This window comes from Nuphar pumila, chromosome 16, assembly GCF_984573655.1.
Source record: "Nuphar pumila chromosome 16, dmNupPumi1.hap1.1, whole genome shotgun sequence".
Lineage (NCBI taxonomy): Eukaryota > Viridiplantae > Streptophyta > Magnoliopsida > Nymphaeales > Nymphaeaceae > Nuphar > Nuphar pumila.
In genome coordinates, this window is record NC_143264.1 from 78,585,543 (window position 1) to 78,610,382 (window position 24,840).

Sequence of the window (24,840 nt, forward strand, 5' to 3'; positions counted from 1 at the left end):
CAAAATATATATTATCCATAAAATCGATATATATTATCTATACGAGCGCTATCGAGCCGAGCTGAGCCAAGCTGAACACCTTGTGTTTGGGCACGACTCGTTTAAGCTAAAAGAGCTGCTCGTGGCTTGGCTCGCCAAGTATATGAACTGATCGAATTCGTGACCAGCCGAACCGAGCAGTGTCACGAGCTGCTCTGTTCGTTTACCAGCCCTAACTGCGTCATAAAAAATGACCTCTTCAAAATAATGCTTGTTATCTATGTTACAAGGATACATATACATTATTTTTGTGCAAATTTTTATTAAAAATAGTATAAAAAAAGACACTACACGAAGGCAAGTTGAAGAATCCCTGTGATTAGCGCGTTACAAATTTACCGGTGCCATTCTAATGGTGCAAATCGGTGGTGTCAAAAATAAAAATGACACTCTCGCGTCAAACGTCCACTAATGAGCGTCGCTTTGGTAGGTTGTAACAAAAAATCAAACGTCAAAAAAAACATCCTTCCCTCCTTGTTCCGGGGTACTGGGTAAACGCCCTTTACTTTGAAAGATTTAACAGAAATGCCACTGTCGCTGACAGTGGCTAACCTAACCCACCGCTTTGTTAAACTTGGGATCGAACGATGACAGCTCAGTGTCCCTATGGGCTCTGCCCAGATACGGTGGGTTCACACCACCCTCAACCGAAGGGTTTCGTGTTCAAAACTCAAAGGCAAGCAGTACCGATGTCACAGGGACACGCCATCTTGGCTGCATATATCACTGGTGAGTGGTAACATGCACGAGCACATTGATCCCAACACAATTTTGTAATACTCATTCTTTTAATATTTGTTATATTTTCATTACTTTTTAATATTGTGTCAATGAAAAATATTTTTATCATGAAAAAAATAAAAAAATTGCTATTTATTATTAAAAAAAAGTGTCCATGTGTCCCATATTTGAACAAGTTTTCAAACTTGTGAGTCGAACTCGCATCTAGCGTCCTCGAGTTCATGAATCTTTGTGACATAGATGAGCACTATGGCCTATGTATGTGCTCGTTTCTTTTCATGCAATTTAACCCAAGTCAAACTAGCCTATGGCCTCTTTGATTTAGTTTTATCGGAGTGTTAGGCCCTAGTGTTCGTTTAAGGCGAGTAGATAATACTTACACCCATGATTTTCAGCCGCATAACATAGCATGTGGGTTTCATTAGGGATGACAGTGGATTGGATTGGGGCGGGAGACAAGGTCTCCACCCCGCTCCATCTCAAAATCCTACCCTCCATCCCTGCACGGATTTTAATTTTAACCTTCATCCCCGTTTTATGTCCTTCATCCTCGGTCTAAATAGGGCAAGGCGGGGCGGGACCCGTTTTCCCTCCATCCACTGCCATCTCTAAAGAAAGATCAGGGATGGGACAGGGCAAGGCGGGGATCGATGATGGGAAAAGGCCGGTCGGGAAAAAGTGTAAGTCCATCCCCGCCTCCACCCCTGCACGGGTTTTGATTTTAACCTCCATTCCCCTTTCATGTCCTCCATCCCTTATTCAAACGGGTCAGGGTGGGGTGGCCCCATTTTCCCAAGTCCACTGCCATCCCCAGTTTTCATGCATATAGGTTCATATTCGGGCAAGTCTATATGAATATCAATGTAGCTGAAAATTACAGGTACGAGCATTATTTGCTCATCATGGACCATTGATGCACTAATCATAGTTTATTTATGAGGGTTTGTACTTTGATAGTTTTGTTTTAACCTAAAAATGCCATTTTTTGGATAGTGAAACTTTAGCACATTGTCGGCCATTGATTTGTTTGCTCTTGAAAAATATGATTACACATCATAATCACATTATTAAAAGCACTTTTTTTAAACACACTATGTAAATCATACAAGCCATGGTGAATTTTAAAAAATAAGAAAAGAATATAGTTTTTACCAATGTTCTCAAAATCAACCTGAATGCCCCAATAACGATTCAAAGTCGATCCAATATATTTTTTAATCTTTTGTAAGGAACTAATTTTTTTTTTTTTAATAACAAGTGCCATAAGAGGATAAAAAGGGCCAATTCAAGATTGATTCGACCATTTTTTCATCTTTTTAAGAAATCAATTCACCCTGTGAATCCATTTTAACAACATTGGTTTTTACTATGTAAGGCATTCCACAGGCTTACCTTTAGGGCACGTTTGGAACCAAAAAAAACTTTTATAGGAAAAAAATTGCCTATGAGAAGTTTTGATAAGATAACTTTTCTAAATAAAAAAGTTTTCATTTGTTTGTGTAGCATGAGAAAAAAAACATAGTAGAAAATTGTGAAAAAAATGAGAGAGGGAGAGAGACGGTCAACCATGCCCAAGAGAGAGATCTGAAAATGGTGGTGGGCAGCTGTTAGTGAGAGGTGGTTCAACCAAATAGATAGAGATAGAGAGGGGTGGTTGACCACGCCCAAGAATAAGAGAGAAATCTGGAAAATACTGGTGGGTGGTTCTTAGAGAAATATATATATATATATATATATATATATATATATATATATATATATATATATATATATATATATAGAGAGAGAGAGAGAGAGAGAGATCTGAGATTTGTATTGGCCAAGAAGATAAAGATGGAGGAAGCGCTTCTTGTCATGGAATGAAGCGTGTTAGCACACCCTTGCCCCGAGGGAGTCACCTAGCTTCGGCTGAGCAAGGGTACACACAAAAAAAGTTTAATTGCTAAGTTGTGTGGGTGTGCTGCCTGGTAAGACTTAAAAAGTTTTTATGGATTAGATGATCATGTAGACCTTCACCAAGATATGGGTTTGGCATAATGTATCAGATAGCTTGCATGATTTGGGTTCCTACTAACAAAAACCAATGGACCATTTTTGTATTGGCTTGTCCTGACCAAAAGAGTGTTTTTCCCTAAGATGAATTATTTGATCAATCCTCAAAATTTTAAGGAATTTTCAATCTAGACTCGGAGATCTCTAGCCCAACCACTCGAGCAGTTAGGTTACAAGTTCATGAATATTAGATCATCAATTTTCAAATTCAATCTCTTTAACTTTGATTAGGGCCAGTAAGCAAACTGATTCTTACTTTTTTAAAAGAATTTCGTTTGTAAAATTAAAATATAACGAATAAATGTGGGTAGTGATCACACATATGGGTTTTGGGCTCTCAGGTGCACTTGTCTAGTTTATGATGTTATCAACGCACATTCACGAACTGAATTGTTCTACTACAAAATGTTTTGTCCTAACGATTCACAATCTCTACCAGCTTTTTCTTTGTAGTCAAGTCAGGTTATAACTTGATTGTCTCATAATGGATCATGTATGAAGGGTCAAGCACATACTTCATCAACATCGAGACATGAAAAATGTTATGAATCTAAAAAAATTGAGGAGAAAGTGTCACGAAGTAAGCTGACTCATCAACACGCTCGAGAATCTCATGACTTGGCTTGGTTTTGCTCATAAAGAACTTATTGGTTATCAGTTCATATAGCTAGCGAATCAAGTTACAAGCAGTTTGTCTATATTAAATTTGTCGAGCCCAAGCACAAGGTGTTTGGCTCAATTCAACTCAAGTGAGTTGTTTTGTTAATATATATATATATATATATATATATATATATATATATTTCATGTATGATATATGTTTGTAGCATAATATATAAAGAGAAAAATACATTATATACACACAAAGAAAAAAAATGCATAAAAAATACATATATCAAATATGAACTATTAAGTATAATATAAAAATATATTTTTTAAGTATAATATAAACAAACACATTCTTTACACGAGCCCGCTCATGTTCAGCTTGTTTTGTTCAAGGACGATTCGAGCTCGAGTGCAACTCAGCTAAACACAAGCATAAACTCTATCTATTGGTAAAAAATAGTTCATGTTTGGTTGGTTTACCAATCATCGAGTATCAAACCATTGAAAGCTATGTCACAGGGATACGCCATTTTGGTGATTTGTTAGCTTGACACAAGCCGACATGCTCGGACAATGGCACATATGGTTATTATTTTAATTTGTTTAATAATTTTAAGTATTATTTAAAAAATGTTTTTTAATATTAAAATATAAAAAATAGTTTTTTATTGATTAAAAAAAAAATTGTGTCCTTGTGGCCAATTTTTCGAACATTCATGTCTCGTCACGCGTCCTCGTGCCCATGTGTGTTCGTGACATATACTCCAAGTATATGCAAAAACCACCATGTCGCTACAATTGGCAGCGAATTGTATTGGGGTTTGATTTCAAGATGCACTACGGAGGTCACCCGTACCACAAGTCACAATAATTAGCCAACAACCCACAAAAAAATAAAGCAGCCTAGTGAGAGTTCGGGAGAGTCCTATATCTGTAAATTAATCAGGAACGGAGGTCACTTTCACAACCATCAGTCATCCAGTTTTACTCCTCTCGCTTTCCTACATTCCCCAAACTCCCCCGTTGGGAGAAAAGAAAAGAAAAACAATTAAAAAGAAAAAAAAAGGAGGAGAGAAACAAAAGTAAAAGAAAGAAAGAAATAAATAAATAAATAAAAAACGGGACGGTCATCCTTTTCTTTTCACCCCTCTCATCTACTTGAGATCTGCTTCAGTCTCTGCAACCCTTTCCCTTAATTTCCCCCTTTTCCGTCCGTTAGGTCACCGGAGAGGGAGGATATCCGAGAGGAGGAGGAAACCCTAGCTCTGTCCGGAGAGGGGTTGTGCAGATGGAGGAGCCCTTAGAGATGGTGAAGTCGAAGGACACGAAGGAGCGGATGGCCGGCGTGGAGCACCTCCACGGCTACCTCGAGAATTGCCGGAGAAGCCTCTCCTCCGGAGAGGTCACCTCGCTCGTAGATTGCTGCCTCGATCTACTCAAGGACAGCAATTTCAGGATCAGCCAGGGAGCGCTGCAGTCGCTCGCCTCCGCGGCCGTCCTCGCCGGCGAGCACCTCAAGCTCCACTTCAACGCGCTCGTTCCGGCCATCGTCGAGCGCCTCGGCGACGCCAAGCAGCCCGTCCGCGACGCCGCCCGAAGGCTTCTGCTCACGCTCATGGAGGTTCTTCGCTGTGGCCCTTATCTCGTTTGTCCCGATGAGTGTGATTTGTGGTTACTGATGTGCGAGCGAGTTAGGTTTAGGTTTTTTTTCGTTTAGTGTAGTGGTTTGGATCAGCATTGCTGTCTTCTTGTTCTTCTTCTTAACGGCCGTCTTTGTCTTCTTATAATTGCCGTTGTTATTGGATAGGGCCGATAGGCTGATTTAAATCCTAGTTTTACGGGAAACGGAAGCAGTTTCTTAACGGGCGAGCACTCCTCTTTTTTTCCATCCGAGTAATTCGTAGATTGATATAGGGTTTACAAACGCGGAGGGCTTTCATGTAATTTTCTTTCTTTTTCATTTTATCTTTGTATGTGTTTCGGAAGGAAGAAAAACCCTCGGTTTAGTAGAGAATGACTTCCTTATAGTTAATTTCAGGAACTTTCGTGTGATTTCTTATATTTTTTCTGAAAGATCATGGTGTCTCTCTCGTTTTGCTTCATTCTTAGTCGTGTTTGTAGGGAAAATTAGGGTTTTGGAGCGAGGAGTGCTTCTATACACGTCTCGGTTCCTCATATTTGCTACTCCACACAAAAGAGAGGGAACACTGTAAATACTAACAAAATTGGAACTAATTTGGCTATTCGGGAACTAGGTGTTCTCGTTTCATAGTAAGATTCTACATAGAGTTCGATCCTGATAAACTCCTGCTGTTCTAAGGGTGTCTTTGGTTCTGTAGAATTCTTGTGAGAGATCTGATCTCAGGGTGGGCCTTGTACCTGAATTTCCTGAAGAATGAGCAAAATCCTCCTTTTCCTCACCTTTAGGGTGCGTTTGCATGTCGCTGAAGAATGCTCTGCGCCACAATCAGCGCAGAGCGTCCTTCCTCACCCCCAACCCCTGCCCACCCACCACCACACACACACACACAACGGTAAACCTTTCCGGTGAAGGGGGGGGGAGGTCTGTAATTTTGCTTTGTGGCGACAGGGCCCCACGGAAACACATCGAATGCTCTATGTTTCCACGGCACACAAAGAAGCCCTTATAGTCGAGCTTTGTACATTCTGGTCCGGGTAATCTGATCTTTTATTTTGTTAATTTATTATTTATTCTTCTTATTATATAGCCATTTGTAGGGGTGTTGATGCCCAAGTGGCTTAGGTTTTATTAAGTCGCAACTAGTTGTTGATGATTTAGTTATAACAGCAGGGGAATGATTTTTCTGGATTGATCCTGCTGCCAAGCAAATAAGTACTGCGCCAACTCAACTCCTTTCACTTCACTTCATGCCTAATATTAAGACATTATGTAGTTATTTGGTCAAGGCATTTGATATTGTTTATACTTTATAGCATCACATGTTCATGCTCGTAAGGCAATTTGGTTTTTAGTTTTTGTAATTTTCATTTCTAAAGTGCTCATGGTTCTTTACAAACATGCTTAGAATTGAGTATTTATAGATGTTAACTATCATACCAGTTTGAAGATTGATCTGTATCACAATGCTACATCTTTGTAAAAATAATGTTCTAAAACTTCTTGATTACAGATCATGTTTCCGTTCACTTCATTTTCTTCCTTTTTTAAAATAAAATTAAGTGGGCTTATATGCATTATTAGGTCTCTTCACCAACAATAATAGTTGAAAGAGCGGGAAGTTATGCTTGGACACACAAGAGCTGGCGTGTTCGTGAAGAATTTTGCCGTACAGTTTCTTCAGCTGTTGGGCTTTTTGCCTCCACTGAGCTCACTCTTCAGCGTGTCTTACTTCCTCCGGTATAATGTTGTGGCGGTTGGCACTCTTTTCTTTTTTACTTTTTTTTACCCCCTCTCACCCAAGTTAGAAAAGGGGAAATGGAAGGGAAAAGTTGTAATTTTTGTTTCTTGAAATTTTTTATTGCACTATAACAGATGTTGCAGCTGCTAAATGACTCAAATAATAGTGTAAGAGAAGCTGCTACATTGTGCATCGAGGTCAGTGATTGATTTTGATCTCAGCCACTATGGTCAGTTTCTTTTATTTAAATATTTCAAACCTTTTTGCATTCTTTCTTGTCACGTTTTCCCTACATTTGAGAACATGCTCTACATTTCTTCCGCATGTGTCATCAGATGAACCTGCATAGTTCTCCAGTCTTAATTGTATTGGTATATCAATCGTCTTAGCTTATTCATAATTAGAATTTCTGTCTCCTCTTGGATTTGTCTAATGAACTTGAAAAACTTGTATGAGGGGCTTGAGAGATGATGAAGGAAAACGGAAGAGTATGCATCTGAATGAGAGGGTTCCACTGAAATTGCAAAGTATTACATGTAGCTTAGTAGCACACAGCCTGTATTTAGGTCTGAAAGCCATTTCTTCTTAATTCTTATATGGGGTTGGGTTCAATGACTATTCATATTTTTTTTGCAAACTCAAGTTTACATTAGATGGGAAAAGTCAGGAATTACTTAAAGCAAAGAGAAAAGATGAAGGAAGAACTAAAAAGAATGAAATGTAATAGAAAATAAACTAAAGAGCCACAAGCTCACATGCATGCATGGACAACAACAAAAACAAAGTGCAGCCACTTATACCCTGCCAACTTCTTTCCTAGCTTTTCAATAATGCACTTGTGAAAATTTTGGGACTTCAACCTTATCAAAATCATCATGGTCACCATGTCAAGGCTGTGAGTGCTCAATCTCGGCATCCATATCTTAGTTTTCTTGTTTCTTCTTGCTCACATCCTTCAGTATTTGTTGGCATTTCCACTTCATGGCTAAAAGATGATTTAGCTGAGAGATTCACATGGGAACAGGCTTTGTGCAAAAGTTACATTGAATTTTTAGTCAGTCACCCCTCTTGATCTGGGTTCTGGGTTGCCATGCTGTTGTTGGAGGCCATCTCATCCAAAATATCAAAATACAAGGAAAGAGAGAAATTTTTACCTCAAATGATTTGAATAAATTGTGAAAGTTGTGAAGATCAGCTTTCTTCACTTGAATGGTTGGAAATAAAACCCCTTCTCATACAAAATCAGTTTCTAAAATACAAAAATTGACTAATTTCTTGCTCTTAAAACTCTCAAATCCCACGACCATGCTTTTTCAAATGCTCTAGGGTGTGTTTGGGGGTAAAAAAAAGACCCCTTCATAACTTTTGGCTGGACCTCGTAAAAAGAAAAATCAAATTGGACAAACACGTTTTCAATGATATACCTCATCTTTTTGTTTATCTTACAATATATTCTTGTACTGTACGACATACGATGCAGAATCAATGCACTCCTGAAACTCATTTCAGGGGTGTGTCATCGGTTAAGGCCCAATAAATTCTTGTATCATAATGTATTGTCCTACTACAATACTTGCAGCCATCTGTTAACTAACAATTAATAATCAATGGGTAACAGTGGAGACTTGTAACCGTGCATGTTGACTAGATCATAAAATGGATAAAACGGGCGGGTCTTCTCTAAAACCTAGTTGAACTGTGCATAGGAATACCCATTACCTCTATGTCATTATGTGGGCTGGATTGAAGTACATATGTTGCATAAGAAACAGAATGTTGTGTGCTTCTTGGTTTCTTTCATCATATTGATATCACTAAGGAGGTGTTTTTTTGGTTTATGTCTTCAAGAATTTGGTGTCTACTTGTTCCCTTTGTATAGGAACTCTTGAAATTGATTCGTGCTTGTCTTCATGATGGAAATATTTTGGGAGTGCACCTTTTTAATAACGTTTCTTTATACAAACTACTCACGGAAGAACCAATTAAATTTTTGAAAGGGCCTCTGGGCCAAGTTGGTGTCTCTCACTCTCTTTTTTTGCCCCCACCCAGGAGATGTATACTCAAGTTGGGCCTCAATTTCGTGATGAATTGCAGCGACATCATCTTACCCCATCTATGGTAAAACTCTATCAGCTAAACTCCCCATGAATTTATTAGAATGCATGAACGTAGGTCTATATTCCGATGTCAGGTGTGTTAACTGAATCAATGGAGATATACTGTTAACTGAGTTGTTTGGGACTTGGGGGTTTAAATCCTCCTGGAAGCTGTTTGCCAGCTTGATTAGCCCCTTCATCCTGACCCCTATATGGATTGTTTGTGGCTTGGTGATTGATTAATACGGATATTCCTATAGAAGAAAATTTGGAAGTTATATGTCATTGTGAACTTATTTGGTTTTATATCCTTCTGACTATGTTGTAATATATACTACAGGTTAAAGAGATCAATGCAAGACTGGGGAACATTGAGCCCAAGGTTCGTCCCTCAGATGGTCTTTCGACTCTTTCCAGCCATTTTGGCTCATTAGAAAGGAAGCCTGCTGCTCCACCTTCATTCAACCAGAAGAAAAGCAGTCCAAAAGTGAAGAGCTCAGCATCTGAAAATTCTCTGTTTGGTGGTTAGTGGTGCCATGTTTCTTCCCTATGTTGTTCTGTTCTTTTAAACTGATAATATGAAATGATTCAAAATGTAAAATTGATCTTTTTCAGCGGTCATCCATCATCATATGTTATGTAGTTTTTTGGTTGTGCTTTAGCCTAGCATTTTCTGTATTTCTTCATTTGTAGCAGTTTTTTAATTAAGCATTTCATAGATATTAGTTGTGTTGTACATGCTAATTGTAAACGTGTATGGTAGATCACGCCTTGTAGTATTGTTGTTGCAAAGTGGTAAAACATCTTATACTTTTTGCAATAAATGTACTGAATATGCACTTCTAAATGAAAGAAAAGTTGAAGAAAGCAAGTACAGTTTCAATTTGTATGAAAATTTCATATTTTGATTGCGGTCATATAATTTTTTTGTCTTGGCCATTGATCTCCGCTTTAAATTCTTTATCATGATCTTGGTGGAATTGCTTGGGCTACCTTATCTGAAGAGTTATAGATTGTTGCTTGTGGTTTGTGGGACTTGCACTCCCATCTTTCATTTTGGAACCGTGGCTGTGTGTGGCTACTAATTTTAAGTGGTTCTTATTTATGTTGTTTCTAAATTTCTTAAACTACTGCTCTCTTTTAATGCTGTCACGCTGAGGATTTTTAGGCACAGTTTGTTTTCATTTTAAAATGATAATTCTTAATAAAGATAATGTAATATTATCAGCGATAAACTTTTCCTGATTAAGTGGTCAGAGAAATGCTATTGTTGTAATATGATTTTTTTTTTTTTTTATATTTGACGAATGGAAACCCCAGTTCAGGTGGTGGTCCACCCCTAAGCGGTTAGAATCCCTCAGTGCCCCCCTCGCCCACCAGAGAGCCTGCTGCTTCGGCCTTGTGGCAAGGGACATGCACCCTGGTTGTCGAACTTTCAACATCCTTCAATTTGCACACCTTGCTAGGTGTGTGGAGCCCTTGTGGGCAACAATACATTTCATATAATTGCATCAATATTTAGAGATTAACCAAATGATTTTTTTATAATGACCTTAATCAGTGAAAGGATGTTCCTGTTGGCTATGTGATACTTATGTGGTAATAGATCCTTTCCTTAGGTTATTTCAGTTTTTTGTTTTATAAGCAAGCTGGGGTTAGGCAGACCCCCGCCAGTTATATAACCAACGTGCCATTGGGTTTTGAACTTGCAACGTCCCAACACAAGGTGACATGCATTAACAGCTCCTACCAAACAAGTGGAGCCCCTCATTGGTGTTTCAGTTAATTGTGAAAGCTTCAAAATTATTCCAGATTATTTCATGCAATTCATTTGTCAGGTGCAAAATAAGAGAAAATTACTCAATTATCAAAAAGATTTAATATGCCATAGCTAGAGATGCACACGAGCCGGGCTTGAGCCGAGCTTGGCATGTACAAGCTCGGTTCACCCAAAAGCTTGAGTGCTCAGGCTCGGCCTGAGCCTGAACCGACACTGTTCAGGCTTGGCTCGGCCCGGTTCGTTAACTCGTATCGAGGCGTTGTAGCTGGTCCAGTGCCAGTGGTGGTGGAGCAGCAGCGGAGCGGCACAGCCTGGAGGAGCAGAGTTGCCGACTGAGGAAGCCAGGAAGGACTGAAATAAGGAGGGGCCGCTGCAGGTGGTCCGGTGCTGGTAGACAGTGGTGGTGGAGGGGCGGAAGGAGAAACCCTAAACCCTTCTTCTGCTAAAGGGGCCTTAGGGCTAAGGGAGCAGACATATATATGTTATGTCTGGACCGTTGATCTGTTTAGGATCAACGGTTCATATTTAAAACTTTATAAATAATATATTAATTAATAATTGTAATATATATTTAATATTTTATACGTAAAACTGAACCAAGCCTAATCGAGCTACTCGATCTCAGTAAGCTGACCAAGCTCAGCTCGTTTAGTCGACCGAGCCTCATAACTATGTCCAAGCTCGGTTCCTTTAGTGGTTTGGACAAGCTTTGGGTCTGCCATAACCAAGCCGATCCAGGGCCAGCTCGGTTTGTTGTGCATCCCTAGCCATAGCTGCACAATAAAAAAATGAGCACACAACATTTTTAGACTAGATCTTTTTAGGCACACAATGAGCAGCAAGAGGTTGTCAGGGAAAGCTGAAAACTAGCGCAACCAAATGACAAACTGAATTTTCAACCACTTGTGGCTAAAATGTAATTCAAACAAAATAGTTTTCTTATACTGATTGATAGTCCATGTTGTCAATCAAGTAGCCTCGACAGAGGACCTTTGCTACAATGAAACTCAGAATACATATATGAGGTAGGAAACAAAATCCACTTGTTTTTTCATTTCCAATAGGAAGTACAGAAGCCATTGGTAGGCTACCTTTTTAGTGGCACCTTTTATCCAGTTCTTTGCCGGCAATAAACTCCATGGGAGAAGAAGTAAACATACTTTGAGGAATCTACCCTCTAAACTAGCATCATGTACTTTCAGAGACTGAATTACATAGGCTGTGTGTATGATGTAGCGGGTAAGCAGTGTTAGTGATCCTATTTGCCATAGCAATTCCAATTACCTTGTAATCAACCTATTTGCAAATGAGAACCAGCAATAACTTTCCTATCAAGATAGTGAATGCTCTTGGGAAGGTTCGGTAGTCTTGCAGCTTGCTACTTGGAAATACTTGGAAAATGCAAAACCGAAGATGGATTCGTTGGTTACGGTAACTGATGAAAAGCCATCACTTGGTGAAGATAATATATATATATATATGTATATATAAAGATATATATATATATATACAAATATTCATGTCCTGCAGAAAGTGTATCTGTGTTGACATGGCTATTTTGTGTGCGTCAATAGTCAATGACTTGTCAAAAGCTTCTCTTGGCTCCAGAAAAGAGGCTTGGAAAACTGAATATGGGCTTGTTTCCCTGAAAATATTGAAACCATGTTTGAGCAGCACTCATGTGGCTCAGTTAAGCTTTGCTTGTGTTGTTTATGCTGTTAAACGGTTCAAATCTGTATAGTAAAATGCCAACTATATCTTGCATGTTTGGTTGAGGCATGTGGCTGTTATACAGATGGTTAAAGCCTCAACACTTGTCACTTCCCTTTGGTTTGATAACATCAAAATGTTCTCAAACTTGACTTGAGCAAAACATGCAGTTGGTAACAAGCAAAGCTTCTCAACCTTGTCAACTCTAACGAGTGCCTGAATGCGCTATGTTCATCTCTCGTGTACTCCCCTAGTGTTCCCTTTTCTCTATCATTTATAAATGATCCCACTCATAGTTGCAAAAATTCTTGAGCTTTCTTGTGCTCAAATTCATCCTGAGGGTTTTCATTGTCGTCAATCTATGTTTGTGTCACCTCTCAATACTTGTATTGTCTAGCTTAAGATATGTATGCATATGTGCATACATGCATTCATAATATTTTTTGTTGCTAATCATGGGCTTTGGTCATGTTTAATCTCTTGAAATCCTGTGGTAATAGCGGCAACTTGATATGCAAATGAGCTGAAGCTAATTTAATGATTGTTTTTTTATTTTATACAGGTGAAAATGATATTACAGAGAGGCCTATTGAGCCAGTTAAAGTTTTCTCTGAGAAAGAATTAATTAGAGAAATTGAGAAGATTGGTGCTACGCTTGTGCCAGAACAAGATTGGTCAGTTAGGATTGCTGCAATGCAAAGATTTGAGGGCCTTGTTTTTGGAGGTTTGCACCTTGTTTGCACTCAAATGCTGCATATTCATGGATATTCATGTAGTTTTCTTGTTTCCCAGTTCCTATTATTGTTATGATTGCAACAACAACAATAACAGTTGCCATTGAAGAAGCTTTATATTTTTCTCAAATAAGGGAAAAGACTAGAAAAACTTTGAAGTCCCATCATATTTGTTGCATGGTTTTTATTTTTAAGTGTGTATTTTTTTTTGAAGAGGGGTGGGGGGTGGTGATATATGTTGAAATGTGATATGGTTTTTCATTTTTCTTTTGTGCTACCCCTCATAAGTGCAAATATCTTTATTTATAGAGGTATTCTTGTATTTTTACTTTAATTAGTTGCAGAGTCAACAAGTTTTTGTCTTGTAGTGTAACTAAGGTCACGTCCCCTTTAAATGAGTTGTGTTCTCTCATTCTTTTCAATGAAGCTTTCTTTGGCTCCTATCTTTGTTTCCTTCTCCTCTTGTGCCCTAACCATCTTGATAATATATTTTCTTCTTAGCAGTCTTGGGAATTGTTAAAGAAATGCACAATAAAATAGCAGGAAAATATTCTTTTTCTTTTGAACCAAAATCTAGAGCTGATGAAAGGTTCAACAAACTGATGTCATTTTTCATGGGGATTTAAAATGCACGAGAATCTGGAAGAATATTGTTTATTTGTTTTTTTATTCTTTCTGAATATTGGTGCATGTGGATTTATGAAAATCCACTATAACTTACATGTCTAAAACATATCCCTGAAGTTTGAAATGTTGATGTAAGTTGGTTGAGGAGGGAGGTAATGAACTCTGTATTTTCTTTTGCTATCTTAAATGTGGAATATAACTGAAAGCTGCTATCAGCTGTATAAAATTTGTTCCATGCTATTCAGTTTTACAAGGAGTCCATAACCTTATAGACACTTCATTGGCATTCAGTCCTGTGAGATGGTAAGGGTAATGTAATTGATGACAAAATTTAAAAGAAAAAGATCTCAAGTGAATACGAATAAGTAAACAAAATCATAAATGAAAGTAGATAAAGCTAATGACACAATATTGACTGTGAAAAACTGGTTTGACTATGTCCATGAAGTGTCATATCATGTATGTGAAGTGCCTAAGTGTCATGTTGTGCCAATACAGGATACACATGCTAAGTGTCCGTGTGACATAGCCGATAGCATGACTATTCTGTCCATTTATGGAAAAATCTAGGTGATCTTACCTTTAAGAGTTCTTGCTGTCAAAAAGAGATATACTCTTTCAATTCCTGGTATATTTTCCTTCTGTAGGGTATGACAGTATGTGGTCTAGAACAACGTTTTAAAACCCAGTGACTTGGGACTCGACTTGGCAGTGCCTGACTCGTGACTCGGCAAGTCAACTCGGTGACTCGGCTGGGTCATGTTAACTTTTAAATGTATTAATCAAATAGATATATAGGTAATTACATATATAAGTGTATACAATATGCAGTTATATAAGCATAAACTATAAAGATATATATTATGAAAAATATATACATTGTAAGCTTGTATAATATATAAATAGATACATAAATAATGTGTCAGAAATATCCACCTGCAAGGGTTAGAGATGAGGTAAAGAGAGAAGAGAGGGGTCGACGGCTATAGGGTTTCCCTCTTTTACTTATTATTTATAAGTGTTGTACATAGTATGACATTACACAAGAAGTAAAACCAAATTACAAACATGCCACCGCCCACACATCCCAAGATGGATCCTTGGAATGTGGTGCGGGTCGGATCCATGATCCAAAACTAACAGCCTCCCTCAAGTTGAGTATGGTCTTTGATCATGCTCAACTTGCCTTTGAGTGCCCAAAACTGATGAGTGGATAATCCCTTGGTAAAGATGTCAGCAACTTGCATATCTGACTGAACATATGCAGGTTCAATTTCTTTTTCTTCCACCTTTTGCCTAACAAAATGTTGATCGATCTCGATATGCTTCGTGCGACAATGAAGGATGGGATTGAAGGCAATATTAATAGCACTCTGATTATTGCAAAGAAGCATAGAGGACGAGATCGGTTCTTGTAATTCTTGCAGTAGATGTCTCACCCATGTAACATCGGTTGTTCCTGCTGCCATTGCACGATATTCTGCTTCAGTACTAGATCGCGCCACTGCCTTTTACTTCTTGCTACTCCATGTTACAATATTATTGCCGATAAGAATGCAATACCCCGAAACTGATCTGCGATCGTCAGGATCACCTGCCCAGTCCGCGTCTGTGTAGGTGAATAGTCGATGCCCTGACATATAAGCTGTGTCCTTGGTGTACATCAAGCCATCTCCAATCGTACCCTTTAAATACCGAAGGATCCTTTTTACTCCTTCCATATGTACATCTGTAGGAGCATGCATAAACTGTGAAGCCTGATTGACAGAGTATGCTATGTCAGGCCTAGTGAATGTTAAGTATTGTAACATCCCTACAACTCGACGATACAAAGTAGGATCATGATAAGTAGTGCCTTCTTTAGCACTTAGCTTATGATTTAGAAGGCAAGGTGTGCTAATTGGTTTACAATTCTCCATCCCTGTAGCAAGTAAAATATCAATGGTGTACTTATGTTGGCTCAATGTAATAGTCTCATGTCGACTATCAACTTTCACACCCAAAAAATATCGCAAGGGACCCAAGTCTTTCATCTTGAATTTAGCCATCAGCATAGACTTAACCCAAGATATGTGAACCTCATCACTCCCGGTAATAATGATGTCATCAACATATATAAGCACCCAAGCAATAGCTGAATCACTTTTGAATATGAACAATGAATGATCTAGAACACTTTTAGTGAACCCATGATGCTGGATCTCCGTGGAAAAACTCTCAAACCAAGATCGAGAAGCTTGTTTCAAGCCATAAAGAGAGCGTCGAAGTTTACATACCCAATTGGATGAATCATGCATACTATAACCAGGTGGCTGCTCCATGTAAACTTCTTCCTTTAGTTCACCATGCAAAAAGGCATTTTTAACATCAAGTTGACTGAGTGACCATTCATGTTGTAATGCCAATGCAATGATAATCCTGACGGTGCCCAATTTTACTACTGGGCTGAACGTTTCATCGTAGTCCTGCCCATACTGCTGTGTGAAACCTCGTGCGACCAGACGAGCTTTATAGCGCTCAACACTGCCATCCGGTTTGTGCTTGATCTTATACACCCATTTGGACCCTACAACATTCTTGTTATCTGGCCTTGGTACAATTTCCCATGTATTGCATTCATGCAATGCTTCTATTTCCTCATTCATCGCCTCTACCCAGGCACGGGAATGTACAACATCATGAAAGGAGGAAGGTTCTGTTTCTTTGGACACTCTGGTTAAAAATGTTTAAAAATCCAAAGAAAAATTGTTATAACTTACCCAACGATCTATAGGATGTCTAATCTGAGTGGAACGTCGTAGAGGAGTCTCATCATTGACTGGATGAGCTCTACGAGAATAAACAAGACCAGAAAAACGTGAGGATGTTGTTGTAGGAGGAATGTCTTCCATATGCGGTTCCACATCGAAAGTATAGGGCTCATTGTCTGTCAATAAAGATGAATCCTCATAAGGCAACGAGTCATATAAAAGTGAGTCACTGAGCCAAGGATCATAATTGTCCTGTGTATCTGTGGAAGACGAACCCAGAGTGTCAAAATTCTCATCATCAAAAACAACATTTCTAGATACCCGAATTTTGCCCTAATGAGGATCATAACACATGTATCCCTTATATTCATCTGCATACCCAAGAAACTTGCACTGTATAGGTCTGTCTTGAAACTTATTTCTCAATGAATGATCAATGTGAACATAACATACACAACCAAAACCAAAAGGATGTAGTTCTTCATATGATGGATGACAATTATAAAGAACAAAGTATGGAGAATTATCTTCAAGGATGGTCATGGGCAACCTGTTGATAACGTAAACAGCTGTATGGAAAGCCTCGGTCCAAAGAGAGAAGGGAATAATGGAAAGCCTCGGTCCAAAGAGAGAAGGGAATACCCACAGTGTGCATCATGCTCAAGGTTGTCTCAACAATATGCCTGTGTTTTCTCTCAGCTACTCCATTTTGTTGAGGGGTATGAGGGCAAGAAATGTTACGTGTAATGCCATGCTCCTTCAAATATTCACTAAAATCATGGGATATGTATTCTCCCCCCCCCCATCACACTGGAAATATACAACATTGGTATTGAATTGGTTTTGGACTAGTGCATGAAACTGTTTGAACAACTTGAAAACTTCATGTTTGTTTTTCATGAAGTAAATCCAACTAAATCGAGTGTAAGAATCAAGAAAGAGTACATAGTATCGAGATCCAAAAAGAGAGGCAGTGGGCGCATGACCCCGAACATCTGAGCATATAATCTCAAAAGGCTTTGTTGCTCTTTTATTGATACTATGAAAAGGAAGTACATGACTTTTGCATAAATGACAACTTGGACATTTTGACTCTAAACTGACTGCGGGTATTAGACCTTTAGCAGACAACTTGTCAAGAAAAACTTGACTACAATGACCCAAACGAAGATGCCATAAGTCTGGCTTATTAAGTTTCAAGACTCTAGATGAAGAACTATGATCTGTGGATCGACTCAAAAATGTTGGAAAGGAAGGAGCTGAAGAAGCAACGGCTACGGAAGACGACGTCTTCAAAGGCACATGAGATTCTTCAAAGACGTACATGTTCCCGCGCCGTTCACCTTTAGCGAGCGTCTTCTTGGTGTGAAGATCCTTAAGATAAACAGAAGGAGTAAATTCAACGGAAGAATTTGTTTCATCAACTAATTTAGACACAGATAGAATATTCTTTTGAATAGCAGGTGTGAGTAAGACATTTGACAAGGGTAATTGAGATTCAGGCAAAGAGAGGGAGACATTTCCAGTGTGAGAGATGAGGTGGTGAGATCCATCTCCTATGACTATAGTGCCATTTTCAGTGTAAGGAGTCAAGTGAGAAAATTTACCTGCATCAGAAGTAACATGTGATGCTGCCCCCGAATCAATATACCATACACCATCATCATTTTGACGCAAGTTCATCTGATTGAAAGTAGTCATAAGGATATTTTGTACGTCCTGTGGAAGAACCTGTCCCTGAAGAGTGCATGCAAACTTTTGAGTTGCCCTATGCCCTGGCCTCCCTGTTTTGTTCCGGTTCTGAGGATTGTACCAGCAATTTGCTTTAACATGTCCTCGCTTGTTGCATAGAAAACAAGTAGGAACACGTCCCCCTCGTGGTACACTGCCTGAGCTAAGACCTCCTCCAGCTGGTGTAGGTAGTAATCCTCCTTTGTTTATAGTTGTTCCATTTGGACGAGGAGTAAATAAGGCTCCTGTTTGAATAGGCGTACGTGTCATCATCACAGGATGAGTATCATCTTACGCGTGTTCTTGATTTAAACTGACCTCATATTGCAAAAGCTTAGATTGAAGATCATCAAAACATGGAAGAACTGAGACAACCTGGAGTGCTGTGCAAAACATGCGATATTCAGGTTCAAGGCTACCTAATACCTGTTGTACCATGTCCTTATCTGATACAGGACTTCCAATGGCAGCTAACTGATCTGTAATAACCCTGACATCCCCCATGAACTCTGTAATAGATTTGTTTCCTTTTCGCATGGATTGGAATTGCCACTTGAGTTGCAAAGCCCGAGATTCAGAAACCTGAGAAAAGGAATGAGCTAGTCCATTCCACAACTCGGCAGCAGATTGATCATCAGAAATAGTTTGTAAAACACGATCAGAAAGTGTGGAAGTTATGTAAGCAACTAATGTTTGATCCTGTTGTACCCATATGTCATAAGCAGGATTGGTGGTTCGAAGTTGACTCACCTTCCCATCTTCACCTATTATTTCTTGCATGATATGTGTAGGTGGGGCGGGTGATCACCCATCTAGATGCCCATAAAGACCATGATTGCGAATAAAAGGCACAATCTGACGTTTCCAAAGTAAGTAGTTATCATGAGATAACTTGTGGGTCATGAGGTGAGTAAGAAAACTAGGGTTCAACTTGGAATCCATGGATTATATGAAGAATGAGAAGCCAAAACTGTTCTAACAGTGTATTGAAGAGGAGACAGCAATGCTGTGTGCTGAAAATAATATCAGCACACACGTTATTCAGAGAAAGAGGAAAACAACAATGCTGCTGTGTGCTGAAAATGCTACCAGCACACACGTTCCACAGAGAAAAAAGAACAACAATGCTGCTGTGTGCTGAAAATGATATCAGCAAACACGTTACACAGAGAAAAGGAAGCAACAATGCTGCTGTGTGCTGAAAATGATATCAGCACACACGTTACACAGAAAAATGGAAAGAATCAGAAATATTTTGGGGAGAAAAACAAAAACTCGGCAGACTGAAATAGGATGTTAAGACGTGCGTACCAGAAATATTGAGAATGAGAAGAACCAAAAAGAAAAACTGGAATGACGTGAAAGAGGGTTAAGAAAAAGGAGGAAAGAAGCAAAAACTGATTAAGGAAGAAGGGGCAGAAATAAACCTACGTCCTTTAGCAGCACGTGTTGGTCTTTAGAGGCCTTCTAGATGATTGATTTCCGCGCCTGTGCTCTGATACCATGTCAGAAATATCCACCTGCAAGGGTTAGAGATGAGGTAAAGAGAGAAGAGAGGGGTCGGCGGCAATAAGGTTTCCCTCTTTTACTTATTATTTATAAGTGTTGTACATAGTATGACATTACACAAGAAGTAAAACCAAATTACAAACATGCCACCGCCCACGCATCCCAAGATAGATCCTTGGAATGTGGTGCAGGTCGGATCCATGATCCAAAACTAACATAATGTACACATGCATATGACTCGGCTGAGTCATAAATTGACCCAACCGAGTCATAGCCAAGTTATATGAAAACTAGGCTGACTCGGCTTCAACTTGTGACATGGCCAGATCTTGTGAAAAACCTGGTCATTCAATTTTTTGACCAATTAGAGGGCTGAGTCGAGCCTAGTCAACTGAGTCATTGAGTTAACTCAGCAAGTTTTTAAACATTGGTTTAGAATGCTTACTTATGCATCCTTGCCTTCCACATCAATTTCCTTTTAAGGTGTTGGGAAACTTTAGGGAAAGTTTGCTTTGGTCACAGGTGAGACAAGCTATCACACTTGAGAAAGTTCAACCTGTGATTGTTGGTCACAAGGTCTGTCTTGTGATTAACTTTCACAAGTTTCAACTTTCAAGGAAACAATATTCTTAATTGTGAATCACAATCACAACTTGCACTTTCTTATGTTTCACTAAACTTGAGAAGGTACTGTAATTTTGATTTGCAATCACAGGCACTTGAGAAAATCCAACTTTCACAGGGCATTGAAAACATGCCCTTAGTGGATATGGGAGAGAGGGACTTGATAGTCTTCTTTGCAGTTAGCATAACACTTGAAAGATTCCTTCGTTCGTATACAATTGATGAAATATGAAAGAAATAAAGAACCTCACTTCATCTCTTGAACTTGTTGATCTAGAGTCTAGACGCCTAAATCCCCTCAAACCTGATTTATAGAAGAGAAATAAATATTTTATTGTTTTTATTTTTTTATAGCACACATTGTTTTTTAGTTGATTTTGGGAGGAGGTCTTGATTTTTGTGGGTGTTGGAAACCTAGTAAAATAAGCATCAGTTTTCACTTTGGATATGCAAACGCCAATAATAAAACACTATTTGTGTGGCAAAGTAGGCCAAAATGGCTAGAAAGCTAAAAAAGGGAGGCCAAAGAAAGATGCTTCTTCTCTAGCAATAATAGAAAAGTTCCATAATTGTATGGTTTAGGTCAAAATTGAGATCCACTACCCTTTTGTAATTCAAAGCTAATATCAGTTTAACATGAAATGGGTAATCACATGGGACACATTTGATGCTGTGTGGGGGATTTTTGGGGGGAATTCCCAGGGGAAAAGTTGTGTTGTCCCTCACAACTTTTTCTTCCTTTTTTTGGGGGAGAAACACCTTCCAAAATGGCACAAAAGGTGGGGGAAGTTTCTGCCAAATTTGATTCTGCGCGTGCGCCCCACTTAAAGGGGGGAGGGGGTTCTACAGGCGCAACTTCCCCCCTGGGCATCAAACATGCTCATAATGTCCAGTGGTTTGGTTTAATTACCGTCTCTTTGATTTAAATCATATTGATAATGGAAACAATTTATTTCTCTTTTTGTTTGTTTAGATCTTAAATAGAAATGCATAACTATTAATGGTAAGATGTCCATGTCCATCCTTAAATTAAAACATCTCCTGTGTGTGCCAGACTTATGTTGTTATGTCTCATTTTGTGACAAGTTAGCTATTTGAAATGATATCTAATTTTTTCTGCTAGCATAAGTGCCTGCAAGCTTGTTAAAATTGGATCTGTTTCTCTTTTTTGGGGTCACTTTACCATCTTTGCCAGGTGCTACAGACCACGCCTCATTCCCAACCCTGTTGAAGCAGCTTGTTGGTCCTCTAACCATTCAGCTATCTGACCGGCGTTCTAGCGTTGTGAAACAGGTTTAATTTTTTCTCTTGCTATATCCTTTTGAGAACAGGCTTTTCATAACCATATTCAAATAGTGGTTTCCTTCAAAAAGGAAAAATTCAATGGTGGTTGTGAATGTATGGTGTACAATTGTACATGAAAGCCTGTCAGTTGTTACTGGCTAAAAAGTCATGCGGTGATACACTTTTGCTTGTTGCTAATGGCTCTTGAATTGCAAAAAGTAGTCCATCATTCCAGTATGTAATTGTGTCTGTAAATGATCGATAATAAAAGCAGCAGAAATGTTAGTGGAGAAGTGATTGTTTCTTTGTCACATTTTGAGGTACATTTCTTCATCATGGTGATTGTCCATCATTGGTCTCCCCACCTTGATGGTGGCCTTTGCTTGATTAATGACTTTTTGGGCACTTTATATTTGTTATGTCTTTTCATCACTGTTGACCTTTTTTCCAGTTTCTGGATATTTGGAGCATTTGTTTCATGATTATTTGGATACTCATGTTGTCCAAATATATATCCACAATTTCTTGTTTTTTCAAAATTTTACCGGAAATTTAAAACTCCTTGTTTTCTGTTGTCACTGAGGCACACAGGCAAATTACTAGTGTGATGTGATGATAATTGTAGTAGGTACAAGATGGTGATAACGTTATAAGGAGTGGATTTTTTTCATTAATATTGGCGCCAAAGGCGATCTTGCTGTATAAATGTGTGGTATGTTTAATATATAGTGCTTATCTCTACTTGCAGTTATTGGTCAATGTAGGACATAAGATGGTGTTGGTTATGTTTGGGTGTATTTGTCAAGCAATAATATCTAGGAGCTACATGGCTGAGGAAAAAACTTCGAGCCTTTGAAAATCTAAAATTGTCCACATTGTAGTGAGTTGGCCATAAAAAATATTCAAGTCGTTCCTTCTGGCCTTATATGAAGATGCTATACAAGATGGGTTGAAAAGCATGTTTTTAAGTTCATTAATTTGCATGCTCACTTTTTTCTTTTTCTCCACCAATACCTTTGGTGGGTCAGGATGAGCATGAACAGAAAAATTTTGCAGCTGGACGGTTGGATGACTTTGGCTATCTGGTGGTGGTTCTTCTGACAGCATGGTGTTGATTCTGGTGTGATATCTATTGACACTGATAAAGACCTGAGACTTCTGCTATTAGCTCAAGTCCTGACATTTACTACTTCATTTACTACTTGCGTGCTTGTGAATGAGTTATGTCTTTGTCACTTTGTGTTATTATATACAATGACAGCACCTTTATTATTTAAGTGGAGTGTTCTCCATACGTTAGAGTGTGTTGCCAAAAAGGCTGTTCGGCTGCTGACAACATTGATGTAGGTCCGCTGCTGGCATCTAATTTCCATTCTCAGGGCCATATATCTTATAGATGGATGACTTTAGGTGGTGTTCATCCAAAGTAATAATATGGTGGTTCAACTATGGTAGCGGGGGTTTTATGGGTACTTTTTTTTGGTGATTGCATGATAACTTCTATGCAGTCTTACCTTTCAAGGGAATCATTATGACATTTCAGTTGTATTGCTGCACTTTGTAGGTCGTTTATTAAGAATTCTCTTCCATTCAGGCATGGTATTTCTGCTTCTTCTTGGTGATTGTGTGACAACTTCTATGCAGCATTCTTACCTTTCAAGGGAAAGGGAATCACTATGACATTTAGTTGTATTGCCTCATTTTATGGGTAGTTTGTTAAGAATACTCTTCTATTCAGGCATGAAATTTTCTGCTTTACATGACGATGATGATGTTTGAGGCAATTCTTGCACTGCTTAACTATAGTTTTTCCACAGGCGTGCCATTTGTTAAGCTTTTTATCAAAGGAGCTTTTGGGGGATTTTGAGGCATGCACGGAGATGTTTATTCCAGTAGGCTCCTGGATTTTTTTTCTTTTTTCTTAATTTTGCAGTTTAAGTTTTTATTTTGCTTGAAAACTTCTGGTATCTGTTACAACCTATTGAGCTTCCTTTTGCTGTGCTATCTTTTGATTCCTCCCCCCCACCCCATCCCCCCTTTGTGTCTAATTTCCTGCAGGTGCTTTTCAAGTTGGTTGTGATAACGGTGCTTGTTATAGCAGAGTCTGCGGATAATTGCATAAAAACGGTAGGAGTGAATCTTTTAATTCCTGGTGTTATTCATTTTCTTTTTAGGCCATTTTAAGAAATTTTGCTGCTTACCAGATGTTGCGCAATTGTAAAGTTGCCCGTGTGCTTCCTCGTATTGCGGATTGTGCAAAGAATGACCGGAGTGCAGTGCTTCGTGCTAGGTACGGTCCTTCAGTTCTTTGCAAGTGCATATTACAGTTGTAATTTTATTTCTGAGGTCAGATTTTTTTTGTGGTTTAGGTGTTGTGAGTATGCACTATTGATTCTTGAATACTGGGCTGATGCACCTGAAATACAGAGGTCAGCTGGCCTTTACGAGGATCTTATCAAATGCTGTGTAGCGGATGCCATGAGTGAGGTAGATCTTCAATTTATTCCCTCTTGGTGAAATATCACTAGAAAGGTTGGCATGTTAAACTGGCTAATCAATAAATGCAAAAAAAAAATCATGTGTATCTGATGAACGATGGCTGATACCATGGATGTCAGAAATCCATAATTTTTTAGTGGAGGGAGTCTTGAAGAATAAAAATGAAAGCAGTGAATTGTGGATTATAGAACAATCAGATTGTTCTAATAAAAGGAGCATCTAAATCAAGTAAACTACTGCATTTAGTGGTCTAAATCCCACTTGATTGTTTGAGCACAATGCGCGTAAAGCATATGAAAATCAAAGTACTGCATTTAGTATTGTTTTTTATTAAAAATTATAAAGAACATGGCAGTTCTTCGTCATGTTTTTCGTTTAGATTTATGTGGCAACTGGTTTGCTGTTTTTCTCAGGTGAAGTCACCCATCAGTGCTAAGAATGTCACATAATTCTGTTTATTAATCTATGCTGATGATTAACCAATGTGCGTACTTGGACACACAAATATGTGCATGTATGCTTGTGGATACATGCAGACACATGGGAACACCTGATTTTCTTGCCTTTTATGATCTCTGACCCAGAAAATGAACTTGGGGGTCATGCTGTTGTTTATATTGGGATGTGAATGATTCCTCTTGTAGTATGACTTTAGCAAGGAAGATTTTGTAATTA

The 24,840-nt window shown here is 38.7% G+C and overlaps 1 protein-coding gene across 3 annotated transcripts in view; it reads left to right on the top strand.

Moving 5' to 3' along the window:
* The first annotated feature begins 4,603 nt into the window (after nucleotides 1–4,603).
* Nucleotides 4,604–24,840, top strand: part of LOC149813739 (CLIP-associated protein-like) — a 29,914-nt gene continuing 9,677 nt past the window's right edge. For all 3 annotated transcript variants that reach the window (XR_016428210.1, XM_089990843.1, XM_089990844.1), the window contains exons 1-11: nucleotides 4,604–5,062; nucleotides 6,665–6,820; nucleotides 6,956–7,018; nucleotides 8,871–8,939; nucleotides 9,258–9,441; nucleotides 12,970–13,131; nucleotides 21,578–21,675; nucleotides 23,484–23,558; nucleotides 23,725–23,793; nucleotides 23,871–23,956; nucleotides 24,036–24,153. Coding sequence is in view for 2 of the 3 variants with exons in the window: in XM_089990843.1 (XP_089846969.1) it covers nucleotides 4,730–5,062; nucleotides 6,665–6,820; nucleotides 6,956–7,018; nucleotides 8,871–8,939; nucleotides 9,258–9,441; nucleotides 12,970–13,131; nucleotides 21,578–21,675; nucleotides 23,484–23,558; nucleotides 23,725–23,793; nucleotides 23,871–23,956; nucleotides 24,036–24,153 (1,413 nt within the window). In the remaining variant the exon portion in view is untranslated. The remainder of the gene's footprint in view (nucleotides 5,063–6,664; nucleotides 6,821–6,955; nucleotides 7,019–8,870; nucleotides 8,940–9,257; nucleotides 9,442–12,969; nucleotides 13,132–21,577; nucleotides 21,676–23,483; nucleotides 23,559–23,724; nucleotides 23,794–23,870; nucleotides 23,957–24,035; nucleotides 24,154–24,840) is intronic.